Below are 16,560 nucleotides of genomic sequence, written 5' to 3'. Positions count from 1 at the left end.
AAAACCAGCTGTATAATACATTTAATATTTGAAAATCTGTCAAAAGTTTCATAGTTACCATGGCAACTCTCTTCTATACCAACATTAAATGTCAAAAAATTTAAAGTTATCACGTAAAAAATTGTTCTTATTGTACTTAAGTGATGCTCAGGGCTTTAATTAAACCCCCAATGATACAATTCCGGCCGATAAGTTAAAAGGGAATGATGAATAACCCCCAAGATGATGGTGGAGGATATAATTCTTTGGACTTACCGCGCCATGGAAAAATACCAAAGTGGCTTCGAGATATTACAAGGTTAGTGTTTTAAATAATTCTTGTTATTAAACTTTGAAATAAATCGATTCTTTTTTTAGAAGTGTAACACAATTGGAAAATCAAGTTCCTATCGATAACGAATATAGTTTCGGTCCAGTTAAAATTTTAGAACCAAATTCAGTTCCGGATTACTTACCCAACGAATTACCGCTAAAAGGAACATCTCAACCGGTAAAATACGGTCGAAGAGCGTCGATAATATCAGGATTTCAAGCAACGTTAACCCCGAAAAACGTAAAAATGTCAAACGAAAACTATTTAATACCAAGTTTGGATCATTTAAATTACGCCTTCGATTTTGACCAACAAAATGCGTTAGAAAAAAGTTGGAAAAGCTTAAACGCGTTTCAAAAATCGCATAAAGGTCGTTTAGATAGTGCCAGTAATATTAAAAGTTTACCAAACTTTTCACTCGGTAAGTGATTAAGATTTCGAAAACTTTTTCTATTAATTAAATTAAAATGTATTTAACCAAAAATATATTTGTGAATAATTTTGCTTTGTAATTTTTTCTTTTTGAGCTCCAACCATATCTAAAATTTCAACTACATCATCGGAAGAATTTACTTCAGATTATGAAATGTCAGAAAAACCAAGAAATCGTGCTAAAAGCGAATTATCAAATCATCTTCCTTCTTACGTTTACAACAATCATTTTAAAAAGAACCAAATTTATAACCCCAAATCGAAATCGAGCGAAGATTTTAAACAAATCGATTTTAAACACGGTGTTGTTAACGATTATCGATTAAAAGTTGCTCAAGAAGAGGAATTTCGAAGAATAATCATTCATGAGTTATTAACGGATAATGAAAGGATTATTCAACAAACTCGGAGATTGTCTGAGCCAAAACCGACTAGTTTAAATTTAAACGATTTTAAGACAAATAAGGAAGTTAAATCGGATATAAAACGAGTTAAAAAGGAAGAATTTATTATTCCTACTTTGCCGAAAGGCAAAATGTTAGTTTTTAATATTTTAAGTACTTGGGGTGATAAATATTACGTCGGTTTGAATGGGATCGATATTTACGGTGATGATGGGAGAATAATTAATGTTAAAAAAGTAATTTTTTTTTAATTAATTATATCTAGCCTACAATATTTACTGTTAATAAGATTTTAGCGAATCCTTCCGATGTTAACATCCTTCCGGAATACAACAACGACCCTCGGATAGTAACTAATTTATTAGACGGTGTTAATAAAACTCAAGATGACGTTCATTTATGGTTAACACCATTCTTTTATGGACATAATCATACGATTTTAATGGAATTTGAAGATGTTGCAACGGTTGCGATGATTAGAATTTGGGTTTGTTTTTAATTAAATAATTAAACAAAAATTGAACCAACCTAAAATCATCACATTTATTGCATTTAATTCAATTTGTTATTAAATAATTAAATTATTTATTGGTTATGCCCGTTTTTAAGAATTTAGGGAATTTTTTTTACTTTATGTTTTCCCCTATACTAATGACATTTCTTGGAAATATTATTTCTAGGTTATGTTTTTAATGAATTTGAAAATGTTGCAATGGTTGCGATGATTAGAATTTGGGTTAGTTCTGAATTAAATAATTAAACAGTAATTTAACCAACCCAAAATCATCACATTTAATTCAATTTGTTATTCAATAATTAAATTATTTATTGGTTATGCCGGTTTTAAGAATTTAGGGGATTTTTTTACTTAACGTTTTCCCCTATAGTAATGACATTTCTTGTAAATATTATTTCTAGGTTATGTTTTTAATGAATTTGGAGATGTTGCAATGATTGGAATTTGGGTTTGTTTTTAGTTAAATAATTAAACAAAAATTGAACCAACCTAAAATCATCACATTTATTGCATTTAATTCAATTTGTTATTAAATAATTAAATTATTTATAGATTTTGCCGGTTTTAAGAATTTAGGGATTTTTTCTTTATGTTTTCCCCTATACTAATGACATTTCTTGTAAATATTATTTCTAGGTTATGTTTTTATTTTAGAATTATAATAAATCCCGAATACATTCGTTTCGAGGCGCAAAAGATGTCGAAATAAAATTAGATGATACATTAATTTTTATTGGGGAGATCAGAAAAGCTTGCGGAGGTATTTTAGGAGGTATCGAAGCATTTGGCGATGTTAGAAAAAAAAAATCAAATTATAACCTCAAAATAAAGAAAAATTTTTTTTAGCTCATTTTATTTACAACCGACGAAAAAATTTTGGATAAAATCGCTGAAAACGACGTGTTTTATCCAACATTAACATCCAATTCGTATCATCTTGATAAGATTAACCACTTAGAAAGACCATCGACTTCTGCTTTTAAACAAGAACAATCGTTAATCGGTTTAAAATCGTCTGATCAAGAAATTTTATTTGGAGCTTCGGAATTAAAAATAATCTTAATAGAAAATTGGGGCCATAACAACTTAATTGGTTTAACGGGATTAGAAATTGTACAAGGAGGTGAAAATATCCTAAAACTTAACCCCGATTGTTTACAATGCAATGTTAAATCAACTAATTTAAACGTTTTAATCAATGAAAAGAATTTAACAACCAATGATAATGAAATGTGGTTGGCCGATTTTAATAAAAATGCAACTTGTTTTGAGGATTTTGTAACAATATCAATTAAATTTAACCAATTTACGTATTTATCAAGTTTAAAATTGTACAATTATAACCGCTCCTTGGATAAAACATGCATCGGTGTTAGTAAAATGAAGATTTATTTGGATGGGAAAGCTTTAAACAACGAGATTTGGGTTAGACGAGCCCCCGGAAACGTTTTTTATGATTTCATGCAAGAAATTAATTTTAACGAAGTCGAAAATATCGAAAATTTTCAACCGTGTGATATCCCAACAGGATTTGTTATCCAATTTAACATATTTTCAACGTGGGGCGATCAGTATTATTGTGGGTTAAATGGTTTGGAAATTTTTAATGAGTTTGGGCAAAAAATTCGTTTAGAGGAATCAAGTATTCAATTATTTATTTGTTAATTTATTTTGTTAATTAAAGAAATATTTTTAAGATATTTGTGCTTACCCCGAGAGTATAAACGTTCTTTCTGATGTTGATAATGACACAAGAACTCCAGATAAATTGATCGATGGTATAAATACCGATAATATAGGCGCTCATTCTTGGTTAGCTCCAATTTTACCGAAATGTCTAAATAGAGTTTACATAGTTTTTGATAAACCAATGAAAATATCTCTCATTAAACTTTGGAATTACTCAAAAACACCGAAAAGAGGTGTCAAAGAATTCGCAGTTCTCATAGATGATTTATTAGTTTATAACGGAATTTTAGATGAATACTCTGCGTTACAAACGAAAAATTATAGATCGATAGTCTTTACAAGTTGTGAGGATGTTTTAAACACCGAAAAGTTAACACTTCTCAAGTTAATCTTAAATTTAAATTTTTTGAGGTTATGTTTAAATTTGTTTTTTTTATCAGGGAAAGCGGATCCGGACAAACTTTACTACTTAATCAAGAACTAAGAAACACTTCAGGAGGTTCTTTATCAGAAGCTGACCCCGCATTGCGCCCTTCTACCTCTGTGGCACCTTTAAAAAGGGCTATATCTAAAAGTCAATAATTGAGGTTATGTCGTTTTTATTATTTATTTTTTACACAAAGTTCACAGGCCAAAAATTTGTACGATTTACACTTAAAATATAAATAAGAAATGTTTTAAGCTTTCTTTATTAACTTTAATACAGCTTTATTTGAAATTATTTTATTTTTAAAAAGTGATTTTTTCGTTTGATTTTTAAGTTGGTACCTAGTTTTGCCAACTATAAAATTGTAAACGTCACTACGTATGGCAGTTTTGAGTGGATGATTCTCCGAGTGAATTTCAAGTTTTTACACGAAACGGACTGAAAATGTCTAAATCAAAAGGAATAGTAAGTTTAATTAGAGTTTCGTTTCGTTTGAAATGGTTTATTTCGGTCGGAAAGTTTAGATTTGTAAACTGCTTGCGAACTAACCTCAAAAATTAAATTTCCCTATTCTCAGGATGACATAGTCATTTATATTTGTATGATATTAATGTTTATTTTTAATTTTTTCTATTTATTTTATAAATAAACATAAAAATGTACCGATTTTTATATTTTATATAACCCCTTAAGAAATATATAAAAACATCTAAAATAAAATGAATCATTTTGAGGTTATGTCTGTTAACGCAACAATTTATTTATTTTAATTTCGTTTTAGATGTTAAGAGTACAGTCTGCTGATGGCACAAAACGTATCGAAGTCAGTTCCTCGTCGTTAACATGCCAACTTTATGAACAAGTTTATCAATCGTTCGGATTAAACTCGTACGATTTTGCTTTATACAAAGAACGTAATCGGAAGGATGAAATAATTAGTTCCAAATCAAAAACCGTGCGGAGTCTGGGCGTAAAACACGGCGATATGATTTATTTAACTCCGGTAAATGGAACTGTTTTAATCGCTGATGCAAAGAATGTATGTATCGTTAGTTGTTACCATTTTATCGTGACTTTTTCCATTGATTCCAGATACCCGCTGGAGAACCAGACGCTTACGATCGAGCTCCATCATCGAGCGGATTTAGCGTTGTTTCAAGACCCAGCAGCGGAAATCTTACCCAAAATCGATCAAATTCGAATATTCAAGAAGACGACGTTGACGTTCAATTAAGTAAATTGGATGGAAAAATCGAGAGGAAGCGAGATCCTAAATAGTACTTAAAATTGTTTAAGTTTATTAAAAATTAGTTTAATTTAAATATTTTAGTTGCCGTCATAATAATAATTCGAGATGTTTCCATTGTTCCGCTTTGGAACCTTACGATGAAGAATATTTAAGAGACCAAAAGATTAAACACCTTTCGTTTCACGCTTATTTACGTAAAATGACTTCGGGAGTTGATCGAGGAAAATTCCTTGCTTTAGAAGACATTTCTTGTCGTATTAAAAATGGTTGTAAAGATCATCCACCGTGGCCGAAAGGAATCTGTTCGAAATGTCAACCAAATGCTATTACTTTAAATAGGCAGGTAAGTAATTAATTAACATGGAATTATAATCATATTAATAATCTAGAATTTCTTGTATATGGATGCATTCTTATAATATACAGGGTGTATCTGAATGACTGCAACAAACTTCTAGGGATGATTCTTTAGTGAATTTTTGTTTTGACCCTATTTGTACTTTCAACCTACCCTTCTAAACTACTAAACATAACCACCCCCATTACATTTTTGCTAAACTTTTCTTATGCAGTTGATTAATACATTAGAAAAATTTTACATATAGTTCGTTTTTTTTCTATAATACTTGTCAATGTAAATTTTTTAGGGTTTCTGTTGGTATTATCTAGGACCCTTATAAAATTTATGTTGTTTTCCTGATTTTTAGTAACATTTTCAGTAACTAAATAATTGAGGTTAAAATACTAATAAATTTTTAGATAAATACTATTTTAACCAAGTACATATTTATTGTAAAAACGTGCTACATACTAATTAAATAGAACAAAACACCTTTTGTAGGTAAATAAATGCCAAATAAACACCCTACAACATTTTTTTATGCACGTTTTCTTTTTGAATAACGAAAGCTTAAACGTCAGTGTGACATATTTATTTCAAAACATCATATAACAAAACTCCCTGTTAGTTTTGCCAACTTTACAACAATTTGACAGGTATTGTAGAAAAAAAATGAACTATAGGTAGATGAAAGTATCCTAAAACTTTTTTGTCTCTCTAAAATTTTTTCAAAAACAACAAATTTTTGAAAAAAAAAAATTACTAAAGCAAACACTGCCGGTTATCAGAAGTTGGAATGAATTTTTAATGAAAAAAATCTTAGTAGGCTTTGCAATCTTTGTTAGAAATATTTTTGACGTTTAAATGTCAGCGTTTTTCTTACTATTATTATTGTTTTTCAAATTAATTTTTAATGAAGTTCTATCGCATTTATGCTCGTTCACTCGACGTTTCAAAATTTTAAATAAAACAATAATAATAGTAAAAAAAACCACTGACATTTAAACGTCAAAAATATTTCTGGCAAAGATTGCAAAGCTTACTAAGATTTTTTTATTTAAAATTCATTCCAACTTTCGATTAACAACCTTACAGCTTAACAGTCAGTTGCTTAATTATTGTTTTTCTCAGAAATTATTAAATTTTAGAAGAACATCAGAGAGACAAAAAAGTTTTAGAATAGTTTTATCTATCTAACTGAAATTTTTCCAATGTATTTATCATCTTACTTAATTAAGCGAACACTAACTGTTAAGCTGTAGGGTTGTTAATGGAAAGTTGGAATGAATTTTTAATGAAAAAATCTTAGTAGGCTTTGCAATCTTTGTCAGAAATATTTTTGACGTTTAAATGTCAGTGGTTTTCGTACTATTATTATTGTTTTATTTAAAATTTTGAAACGTCGAGTGAACGAGCGTAAATGCGATAGAACTTTATTTAAAAATTAATTTCAAAAACAATAATAATAGTAAGAAAAACAGTGACATTTAAACGTCAAAAATATTTCTGATAAAGATTGCAAAGCCTACTAAGATTTTTTCAATAAAATGCATTCCAACTTTTGATCGACAACCCCGATGTTTAACGTGCATTATTTGCTTTATTATTTTTTTTCTCAAAAATTAGTCGTTTTTGGAAAAATTTTAGAGAGACAAAAAAGTTTTAGGATACTTTCATCTACCTAGGTAAATTTTTTTTTATGTATTTATCATCTGCATAAAAAAAATATTAGCAAAAATGTAAAGGGGGTGGTTACGTTTAGTAATTTAGAAGGGTAGGTTGAAAGTATAAATAGGGTCAAAACATGCCCTATTATGAGTTAAACATATTCCCCAAATTTCATTTTCCTAGCGTTTATAGTTTTTGAGAAAAAAAAATTTAACCAAAATTTTCCGCCATTTTTGGAGGGGTGTAGCTTCTTAGGGGAACCGAAGTCGCCCATGGTTCATATATCAAAGTACCCTTAAAATTCACTAAAGAATCACCCCTTCAAGTTTGTTGCAGTCATTCAGATACACCCCTGTATATAATTCATTTTTTGGATGTGGACGCATGGCATTCCATTTTATCACTGAGTTTATTAAAAGTGGGTTTATATTCACTAAATAGTATTTGAAAAACTTTTGTGATCTCCTGGCCCCCCTCTGATCTATAGTATCCTCTAAAAACATTGGTCTGTATCGAATAATAAAAAGCTCTTTGATAAGAGTACCCTTTTTGCTTAAAAGGTACAGAGAATAAGAATTTTTATTCAAAAAGTATACCGTCAAAAAAGTTATTGTTATTTTAATCTGTAAACAATACGTTACATCCGCCTATAGTAAAACCGACACCAAAATCGTCTTTCTCATTCCAAAAAACCTAAATTTGAATAGATTCGGTTGAAATACACGTATAATATTAGATAAAAATCAATTAAAAAATTTAACTTAAGATACAGGGTGTGTATCTTCAAAACAAAGCGTTTGTCGACCTATGTTTATATGAAGTTTTTGTGCTAACTTTAAAAGTTCTATCGACTGTTAAAGTCCTGCTACAAAAACCTGAAACACCTGTATATATGAAATACTACACCAATTTCCTCCTTTAAAATGTTTATTTCTAAACCATTACAAATAAGTCGACGTTTCGGGAACTATTCCCATCATCAGGCATAAATTTCTTACCTAAATAATTACTTTTACACAAATAAAAAACACATTTATTTTCTTACCTTACCACAACATGCAGAATATGATTCTTACCCAACAACTTTTCACCAATTTTATAATTATTGATCCTCTCTTATTAATCTTACTATATTTCTGATTTAGGTATGCATCTTAACATGTTCACAAATCAGGTCTTTTTGGTAATTCATAATCTTTAGGTGTGAAATTTATTAAAGCCTAAAATAATTCCCGAAACGTCGACTTATTTGTAATGGTTTAGAAATAAACATTTTACAGGAGGAAATTAATGTAGTGTTTCATGTATTAAAACATATTAATAATCTTTTTTTTTTTTTAATTTTAATTAGGTTTATAGACACGTAGATAACGTAACATTTGAAAATACAAAATTGGTGGAAAACTTTTTAAATTATTGGCGAATTACGGGCAACCAAAGAATTGGTTTTCTTTATGGAACGTACGAGATTCATTCGGATGTTCCGTTGGGTATTAAAGCGAACGTTGTGGCGATTTACGAACCGCCCCAAGACAGTACGCGAGATTCCGTCCGTTTGTTGCCGGACACCCGCGAAGAAATCGTCGATCAATTAGCCACAGCGCTCGGATTACGACGAGTTGGATGGATTTTTACTGATCTCGTCGCCGAAGATGTTAAAAAAGGCACCGTTAAACACCTCAGGAACGCTACATCTCACTTTTTATCCGCCCAGGAGTGTATCATGGCAGGAAATTTTCAAAATGAACATGCGAATGCTTCGAAATATTCATCTAATGGATATTTTGGATCTAAATTTGTTACCGTTTGTGTAACAGGTAAAATTTTGTTATATAAATTAAATTTATTTGATGATTTTTTTCTTAATTAGGTGATGAGAGTAATCAAGTTCACATGGAAGGGTATCAAGTGAGTAATCAATGTATGGCTTTGGTGAGGGATAATTGCCTCGTTCCTACGAAAGATGCACCAGAATTGGGTTATGTCAGGGAGTCAACTGATAAACAGTATGTTCCAGATGTCTATTATAAGGTAGGATTTTTTTATACCTACATAAAGTTAACCTATTATTGGGTTATATCAATAATTCGGGTATTTTAATATCATATTAGTCTTTAACTAATATGATGAATATGAATATTTTAAATTAATCTAGTAACAATTTGGATACAATTATGGCATATTTGCGTGTATAGGGTAACAAAAATCCAAAAAAAACCTTTATATCAGCTTTTTGGAATTAATTTGCCACAAAAAAAGTTTTCTTTATTGATTTTTTATAAACCATTAACCTCCAAAACGTCCCAATTGACAGTTTGATTGTCAAGTTTCGGAGTCGCCAACCTAAAAAATTTTTATTGACATATTGGATAAAATTTATATTTATTTATGGAATTGCGGATTTTATAGCTACTATGAGGGAGTAGTTTGCGCTCTAAAACTTTATGGAATTTTTCATATTAATTACTAAAATGAGTGTGAGTACTTTATTAGGATAGGAAAGACCATCTAAGTCATTTGGATTGGATATCCTGTACAAAAAAGTTTTGTTCTGGTGTTCAGTTAATTTGTGGTTGAGTTGTAACAACGATAGTTAATCCTAAAAAGAAATGGTTTATTAAAACACGAAAATTTATATTTAAACTTTTCAACTTTAACCTCCAAAACGTCTCAATTGACAGTTTGATTGTCAAGTTTCGGAGTTGCCAACATAAAAAATTTTTCTTATTTTTATTGACATATTGGATTAAAATTTTGATAAAATTTATATTTATTTATGGAATTGCGGATTTTATGGCTACTATGTTTTCGCTCTAAACCTTTAAAGAATTTTTCACATTGATTACTAAAATGAGTGTGAGTTGGTGTGAGTACTTTATTAGGATAGGAAAGACCAACTATGAAACACAATGTGCTGGGTCGGTTTGTTCTGGAGTTAGGTTGATTTACTTTATGGTTAAGTTGCTTTGATGTTCGAAGGATTTTTATGGAGTTAGATTACTTTCTAGTTCAGTTACATTGTGCTTGGAACAGCTTGCTAAGATGTTGGATTGGTTTACTGTAGGGTTGCATTTAGTTGCGTTGTGGTTGATATATTGATGAGGCTTATTTAATAGCAATGAACTGCTTTACTTTAAGCTTCAAAGTAGAAGACGTATTATAAAAGTGGCAATACTCAAACACATAATATAAACTAAGTAAAAAAACCCTATTCGTAAAAGATGGAATTAGATTGAACGATTAAAAGAGTGATGATAAAGAAGGTCCGCGGAAATGATTTAGTTATTCCGGCGATCCGTGTTGGATACACATTAACTCTTCCAGCTTCCTTGAAAGACTTCAACTTCCTATAAACAGGGTAATCATAAAAGACGTTGATGGAACTCCGACTTCGATGCAGTCTTTTTTACGATGGGATCTGAAAATGAAAAGGAAAGAAGACGTTAGTCTGATAGCCTATGCTGATTAGAAAGCGTAATGCTGTTAATAAGTTGGAAGTCACAAACTATATTTTGTGATTTTGCAAGGTAGGAGAAAAATTGACCAAATGATTTTCAACATGCTTGGCATAAAACATATCGTAATCATGTCGAAATACATGAGAACGTACATCTACAAGGACAAGAATATGGAAGATAACCAAGCGATACTGGAGAGGAGCAGGAAAGCTAAGTCAGAAGCAAGAGGACTAGGAAAAATATACAGAATGAGAAAAAATGTTGATCATAAATGTGGATGAGCAACGAGAAGGTGCAGCAGATCACTCAAGGTTACGGGATTTATGAAGAATATCTGAACGTAATCCGCAAAGCAGAATTATAGTTCAGAAATATCCTGATAGGCAGTTCCGAAGTAGAGGGGGAAATGTTTTAGTCCATAAGCTAAACTGGGTTGGTTTCCCAGAGTAATCCAATTTAACGACGTTTTAACGGGTTAGTTTGTTTTGGAGTTAGGTTGGGTTACGCTATAGTCAAGTTGGTTTGGAATTCAAAGGATTGCTTTGGATTTGAGTTATTATTTGGGTTACTAAATATCAATTTCTATTTTTTCGCGCAACATAATACTCCATAAATGTTACTTGATACACCACGAATTGTTCTCCATCAAATTTTCGTTACCCAATCTTAATCTGGTTACTCAACACTAAAACATAATCTAAATCGTTCGAAATAAAACACAAGTATCATTTTTTTACGGTCGATTCGTTTATTTCTATACACAAACGATTAGGCCATCGATAAAAATTCAAATTCAACGTGATATTCATAATAATAGATACATAGTTCGATTCGATAATAACGATATCCGTCATCATTATATCATTTAATACACAACGAACGAAACGAAACGAAAACGATTTTTGCGAAAATAAAAACAACAAAAAAAAAGTAAAGTCGATAATAATATAGTAATAATAATTCAATATTGTACGATTTTTTTTTATATTTCGATTTATTTCGAGCGGAAAGTTATTTATATATCTTTTTTTTTAATTAATCAATTAAAATTACAAATTCAACTAAAATCTAAGCGAAATTAAAAAATTAGAACAAAAAGAAAAACATAGCGCGATTTTTTTTTAATTAATTAATTTTTTATTATCGTTAATAAAATAGGCAACGTCGTAATAATCACTTAATTAATTTTTTTGGAGGTTGATGTATCTTGTAAAAAATATATATATTAGTACTTTAAGGTTTGCTTCCTGAGGGGTGTTTTTATAAAAAACGACCTAGAATCAAACCTGATCTCTCATCTTTTATATACAGGGTGTCTCGCCCTGTAACATTATATTTGCGGATTTGAAAAAATTGGAATCAATCAAAAAGGTCGCTTTCTTACTTTTTTAGTTAAAATCTGAAAAACTTGAACGCTATCACACCGAAAAATACGCGCTACGGAAATATATGGAGGTATATAAGGGTCTCTCTCTTTAATTTTTTTTTTATCTTCTTCGAATATAATTATAAATTTATTAATTAATAGTTTCATCTGGAGGCTCTATTTATTTATTTATTTCATTTTTTTTTTCGATTCTATTTCCCATACGATACGAAAATATATTATTAATATAGTGTATATTTTCTCATTTTGTATTCATATTTTTATTTTTTTTTTCTCTCGAAGAAGCTAGAAACGAGCTCGTATTTCAGCTTTAAGGTACACATATAATTCACGTGATTTTTTTTATCAACTATATACACTTAGAGATATATCTTACGTTTAGATGTATCTTTTTTTATTTATATAAAGGGGTTTTCCGATTTTTTTTAAATTTTATATACAGGGTGTTTCATTTAGTTCAAATAAAAACACCCTATGTATATATATTATATATATATGTTATAATTCCATTTTTATTTTATTTTTTTAAGACAAATTTGTTAAATATTAGTATTTTGCGAATAAAAAAATAAATTGTATATATTAAAAAATAATCATCGTAGGAAAACCCCCTTTTTACACAATAAGCGACGATTTTTCTTTTTCTTTTTAAGTTTAACATGAAAAAAAAATCTACGCTACAACGACGACACCTACGCATTATTATTACTAAACTTTTTTTTATTTTATTTTTTTTTAAATATTTTATACCGTTAACTTTCCGCATTTCGTGATCAAAACGTTTTTGGTCGGCTTCCCGGCCGTATCGCCGTACGTGCTGATTTTTTCGACCAGTTCCAGCCCTTCGACGACGTGGCCGAAAATCCCGGTGAATCCCCGCATTTCTTGCAAAATGATCCGAAATTGCGAACCGACCATGCCTAAATTGTCGTGCCTTTTCTGCGTGCGTCTCATCCCCACGGTCCCCCTCACCGCTAACAACTTGGTATCATCGGGCAAAAAAAACGATTCCTCAAAAATCGATCTCCCCCCTCTCCCGTTATTCAACTCAAAATCGCCGGTGATAACGCTCTCTCCTTCCCAACATTGGAATATCGAACAACCTTTATAACCCATCCCCGCCTCCCCCGTTGTTAAAACATCGAAATTCTTCGCCATTTTCGGGGCCACGTCCGCTCGAACCTCGATTACGATTCTTCCTAAAGGCGTTCCGTTCACTTCGATGTTGAAATAATACAAGGGGCAAATAATGTTTGATGGATTTCGAATTTGGGGGGAATGAATCATATTCGGTGGGACTAGAATGTTGGTTTCTGTTGGTTGATAAATTTTTTGTTGTTGGGGTGCTATAACGAGATGGGGAAGTGGGGGGGCGTGGTAGTTTTGCGGAATTATCGCGTTATGATGGTTATGATAGTGATGGTCCAAATTTCCGTTAACTTGGTGGGCTTGTTTCGCCAGAACGTGGCGAGAATAAAGTTGCGACATGCAATAGTTGGCTAAGAATAAAATCGGGTTTTGTTGGGATGGCGGTAAAGTTCGGGAGTTCCCCGGAAACGCAACTTCACCGTTTTGAATGTTGTTTAAGGCTTGTTTTAGTAATTGGAAGTCGAAAACTACCGTTGAATTTTTAATTAAATCGTCGAGTTGACATTGTAGGTACATTTCTTGATAGCGTACTTGCAAACGTTGCTTTTCCATATTTACACTCGAGTACAACGTGTGAACGTCGGAAAGGTTCTCGGCTACGTTTAAGTTCATGCGTAATTTCGATAAAAGATCCCGGATTTCGGATAATTCTAAATGGGACACGTTATTCGTTAAATCCGCTTCGACGTGAGTCTTTAACGTCACGCAAGCTTCTAAAATTTTCAATAAAAATTCGCGTTGTTGCGCTGCGAGTCGTTGAATTTCGTTTAAAATTTTCCCCATCGATGCGACGTCCATTTGTAGTTCCGCCACCAATTGATCCTTCGCTTCCGCGTGCGATTTTATCTGATGACCGGAATGGTCGCTGGTTGTTGCGCAAGCACGACACACCGGCGCGCAACAGGTATGACACCATAACGCAAGTGGCATAGCGTGCGTGTGACAATTTTCCGAAACCACTTTCGGTTTGTCAGGTGGTTTTGGGGTTAGCTTCGCCTGCGCAAAACTCTTGGCCAGGCTCAACACGGGACCGTACGTTGGCAAAGCTTCTGCTCCTAGATCACCGAGTTCCGTAGCTTTCCAACAGTGCACACAATATAATTCGTGGCCTTTGTTTAGGGAGGTTTTTGCACATTGCAAACAGAAGTAGTGTTTGCAAGCGAGTAACTTTGGACTTTGGTCGGCGTCGTTGAATTTTTTCTTGCAATAACCGCATACTATTAACTCCTCGATGTCGGGCACAACGGACTCCATTTCTATAAAAAAGATATTTTTCGATTTAAACGTCTTATATTTTGATTTTTTTAATTAACTGTCAAAGTGACATTATTAATATTCATTTAATAATCAAACCTTCAAATTTATTTCAAAACGTCATCTTTTTACAAACTAACCGCAATCTACATATATAGGGTGAGATGGAAACAATTTTATTTGATTACGAACATTTTTGTGTTGTTTATGTACGATCTTGCCTATTTATTTACTGAGGCAGTGGCTCAAGTATTTAAAATTAAAAGAAATAAATGTTTCCTTTCAATATAAATATGTCATTAGATTCCTCGGTAGATGTCTAGTAGGAGAAATGTCATGGCGTGAGGATCAAGAAGATGAAGCAGGTCGCTTTACGATGCAATGCTACGGGATTTATATAGAATATTTAAATCCATAAAGCAGAATCAATTCAGAAAAACCCAGATAGGCGGTTTCTCAGCAGAAATGTAACCCATTCTATTCAGAAAAACAAAGGGTTAGGTTGCTATAGGCTTAATTTGGCATTCTTTCAGGTTGCTTTGTTCTTTAGTTTTTGTCAATATGAATATATCATTAGAGGCAGCTCTGCTGCTGAGATAGTAGCTCAAATATTTAAAATTAAAAGAAATAAAAGTTTTTTTTAGTGTCAATATGACATTAGAAGCCGAGGCTTAAAAACCAATAAACAAGATTTCTTTTCTGTGTTAATACATTCTTCAGAAGTCAAAGCAGTGAGAGAACAGATGTGAGCTCGTTTAATACGAATGTATTACTTAGAAAACGAGATTAGCATACAATTGAAGTGATGAAGTGTGTAGAAAGAGATTAAAACTTTTGTTCATCTGTGTAGAAAGACAGTAAATCTTTGTTTTAATCTGATTGGGTTATTTGGTATACCAAGGCAGTGCCTCAAGCATTTTTTCATTCAATAACTTTTTCAATATTAATATATTATTGGGAAACCGAGACAGACGTGCAGCCGAGGCAAAGGAATATGTATGAGTGTAGAAAGAAAAGTTAACACTTTTAAATGCTAGACATTGGGGTGCTGGAGAGTATAGCATTCTTGCTATTTATGGTAGCTTATACAGCAGCTAACACCTTATAACTTAGCAGTAAATGTCTTACATCGAATTTCAGTGAAGTGTTTAGAAGACTTCCCGACTAAAAACGTACTAATGACAAAAAGTATTCACATCAACCACCAATGATTTGCCTCAGCACGTCGCTGCTTTAATAATCAATGTACATGAGAATCATCACCATAATTAATACAACAAGGGATTCAAATTGGCTCAACCTCATTGCAGGAGGTAAGGGCACCAACACCACTGTTAGGCAAATTAGACCCAAAATGATTTTTAGTAATGCCGAGAAAATCCAAAAGTTGACATTGATTTATGTCTTTGGGGAATCAAACAATGCATTGATCTTCGAAAAAAAATTGCTGATTTTGGGTTGTCAAGCTTCTAGTTATAAATAAAGCTTGTTAATAAAGCGAAAATTTATCTTTATCGTGAGTTAGAAATCTTCTTAGCAATATCATCAAAATTTAAATCCTAATTTTGACGTTTAAGAAAAACTTTAATTTGACAGATGTCATTTTCTTGAACACAAATGTCCTAATAAATAATAAAAAGTTATTTTTGGTATTTGAAACACAATCTCAAAGTATATTTTTTGTACACTTCTCGGATATCCGTATCATTTAGAAACAAAGTCGTATCATGACAGCGATTTTGATTGAGCCATTAAAAAGTGGTATTTTTCATTAAACTTTGAAACATGCGATAAAAAAGTGTAATTGTCGGATTTGTATGGATTTCTCGACTTGAATAGAATTCGTAAGAGGCGGAAATTTAGAAATTTACGTGAGAGATGGAAATGGAAATGTAAAACGTTAACTGGCGGCCTACTTTCACATTTTTTTTGTGTTTAGATATATCTTCATTAATGGGAATTCAAGAAAATTATGATTTTCAATTTTTTAGGGTTATTTTGATAATCGTTAAAATCAAATCAAACTTCATTCAACATTTTTTAAAAAGATTTAAATCATTTTATTTTAGATGATTTAATCATTAGATAATTTGTTTAAATTTTTTTTGACAACTCATAACAAACATAACCCAACTTTTTCGTAAATATTTTTTTTAAATTTCTTTTTATTCTACCACGATGATATATTCAATTAATTTGGTTCGTGGCCAATTTTTTTAAGTAGAAATACTTGCACTATTAGAAGAAACTAATAATTTTCTGGCTCTACAAGT

At 31.3% G+C, this 16,560-nt stretch overlaps 3 protein-coding genes across 4 annotated transcripts in view; 2 read left to right on the top strand and 1 right to left on the bottom strand.

The window, feature by feature from the left end:
* Positions 1 to 22: 22 nt before the first annotated feature.
* LOC111426172 (protein KATNIP homolog) lies at positions 23 to 4,032 on the top strand. Its single transcript, XM_023060565.2, has 8 exons — positions 23 to 298; positions 358 to 734; positions 841 to 1,385; positions 1,439 to 1,636; positions 2,321 to 2,458; positions 2,513 to 3,308; positions 3,364 to 3,739; positions 3,796 to 4,032. Exons 1-8 carry the CDS (start codon positions 204 to 206, stop codon positions 3,935 to 3,937), a joined length of 2,667 nt encoding a protein of 888 aa, XP_022916333.2. The 5' UTR covers positions 23 to 203; the 3' UTR covers positions 3,938 to 4,032.
* Positions 4,033 to 4,119: 87 nt separating this feature from the next.
* The window catches only part of LOC111426173 (nuclear protein localization 4), a 15,776-nt gene continuing 3,335 nt past the window's right edge, over positions 4,120 to 16,560 (top strand). The window contains exons 1-6 of one of the 2 annotated variants that reach the window (XM_023060567.2): positions 4,120 to 4,247; positions 4,564 to 4,785; positions 4,875 to 5,059; positions 5,113 to 5,374; positions 8,391 to 8,856; positions 8,910 to 9,070. In XM_023060567.2, the coding sequence (XP_022916335.1) occupies positions 4,227 to 4,247; positions 4,564 to 4,785; positions 4,875 to 5,059; positions 5,113 to 5,374; positions 8,391 to 8,856; positions 8,910 to 9,070 (1,317 nt within the window). In that variant the 5' untranslated portion in view covers positions 4,120 to 4,226. Of the gene's footprint in view, positions 4,248 to 4,563; positions 4,822 to 4,874; positions 5,060 to 5,112; positions 5,375 to 8,390; positions 8,857 to 8,909; positions 9,071 to 16,560 lie in introns of both variants that reach the window. The other variant, XM_023060566.2, reaches the window with a different exon arrangement.
* The window catches only part of LOC111426174 (uncharacterized), a 6,040-nt gene continuing 702 nt past the window's right edge, over positions 11,223 to 16,560 (bottom strand). The window contains exon 2 of the mRNA XM_023060568.2: positions 11,223 to 14,289. Within this exon, the coding sequence (XP_022916336.1) occupies positions 12,629 to 14,287 (1,659 nt within the window). The 5' untranslated portion in view covers positions 14,288 to 14,289 and the 3' untranslated portion in view covers positions 11,223 to 12,628. The remainder of the gene's footprint in view (positions 14,290 to 16,560) is intronic.

Source organism: Onthophagus taurus, chromosome 5 (genome assembly GCF_036711975.1).
Source record: "Onthophagus taurus isolate NC chromosome 5, IU_Otau_3.0, whole genome shotgun sequence".
NCBI lineage: Eukaryota > Metazoa > Arthropoda > Insecta > Coleoptera > Scarabaeidae > Onthophagus > Onthophagus taurus.
The sequence above is the reverse complement of the archived record's forward strand: the minus strand, read 5'-3'. Positions and strand labels throughout refer to the sequence as shown.

What these genes read in the sequence shown, in the direction of transcription:
- LOC111426172 (XM_023060565.2), top strand. Translation starts at nt 204, where the DNA reads ATGATGAATAACCCCCAAGATGATGGTGGAGGATATAATTCTTTGGAC. An exon ending in TTGCGATGATTAGAATTTGG is followed by an intron (nt 1,637 to 2,320) that starts GTTTGTTTTTAA and finishes TTTTTATTTTAG; the next exon opens with AATTATAATAAATCCCGAAT. An exon ending in GTATCGAAGCATTTGGCGAT is followed by an intron (nt 2,459 to 2,512) that starts GTTAGAAAAAAA and finishes AATTTTTTTTAG; the next exon opens with CTCATTTTATTTACAACCGA.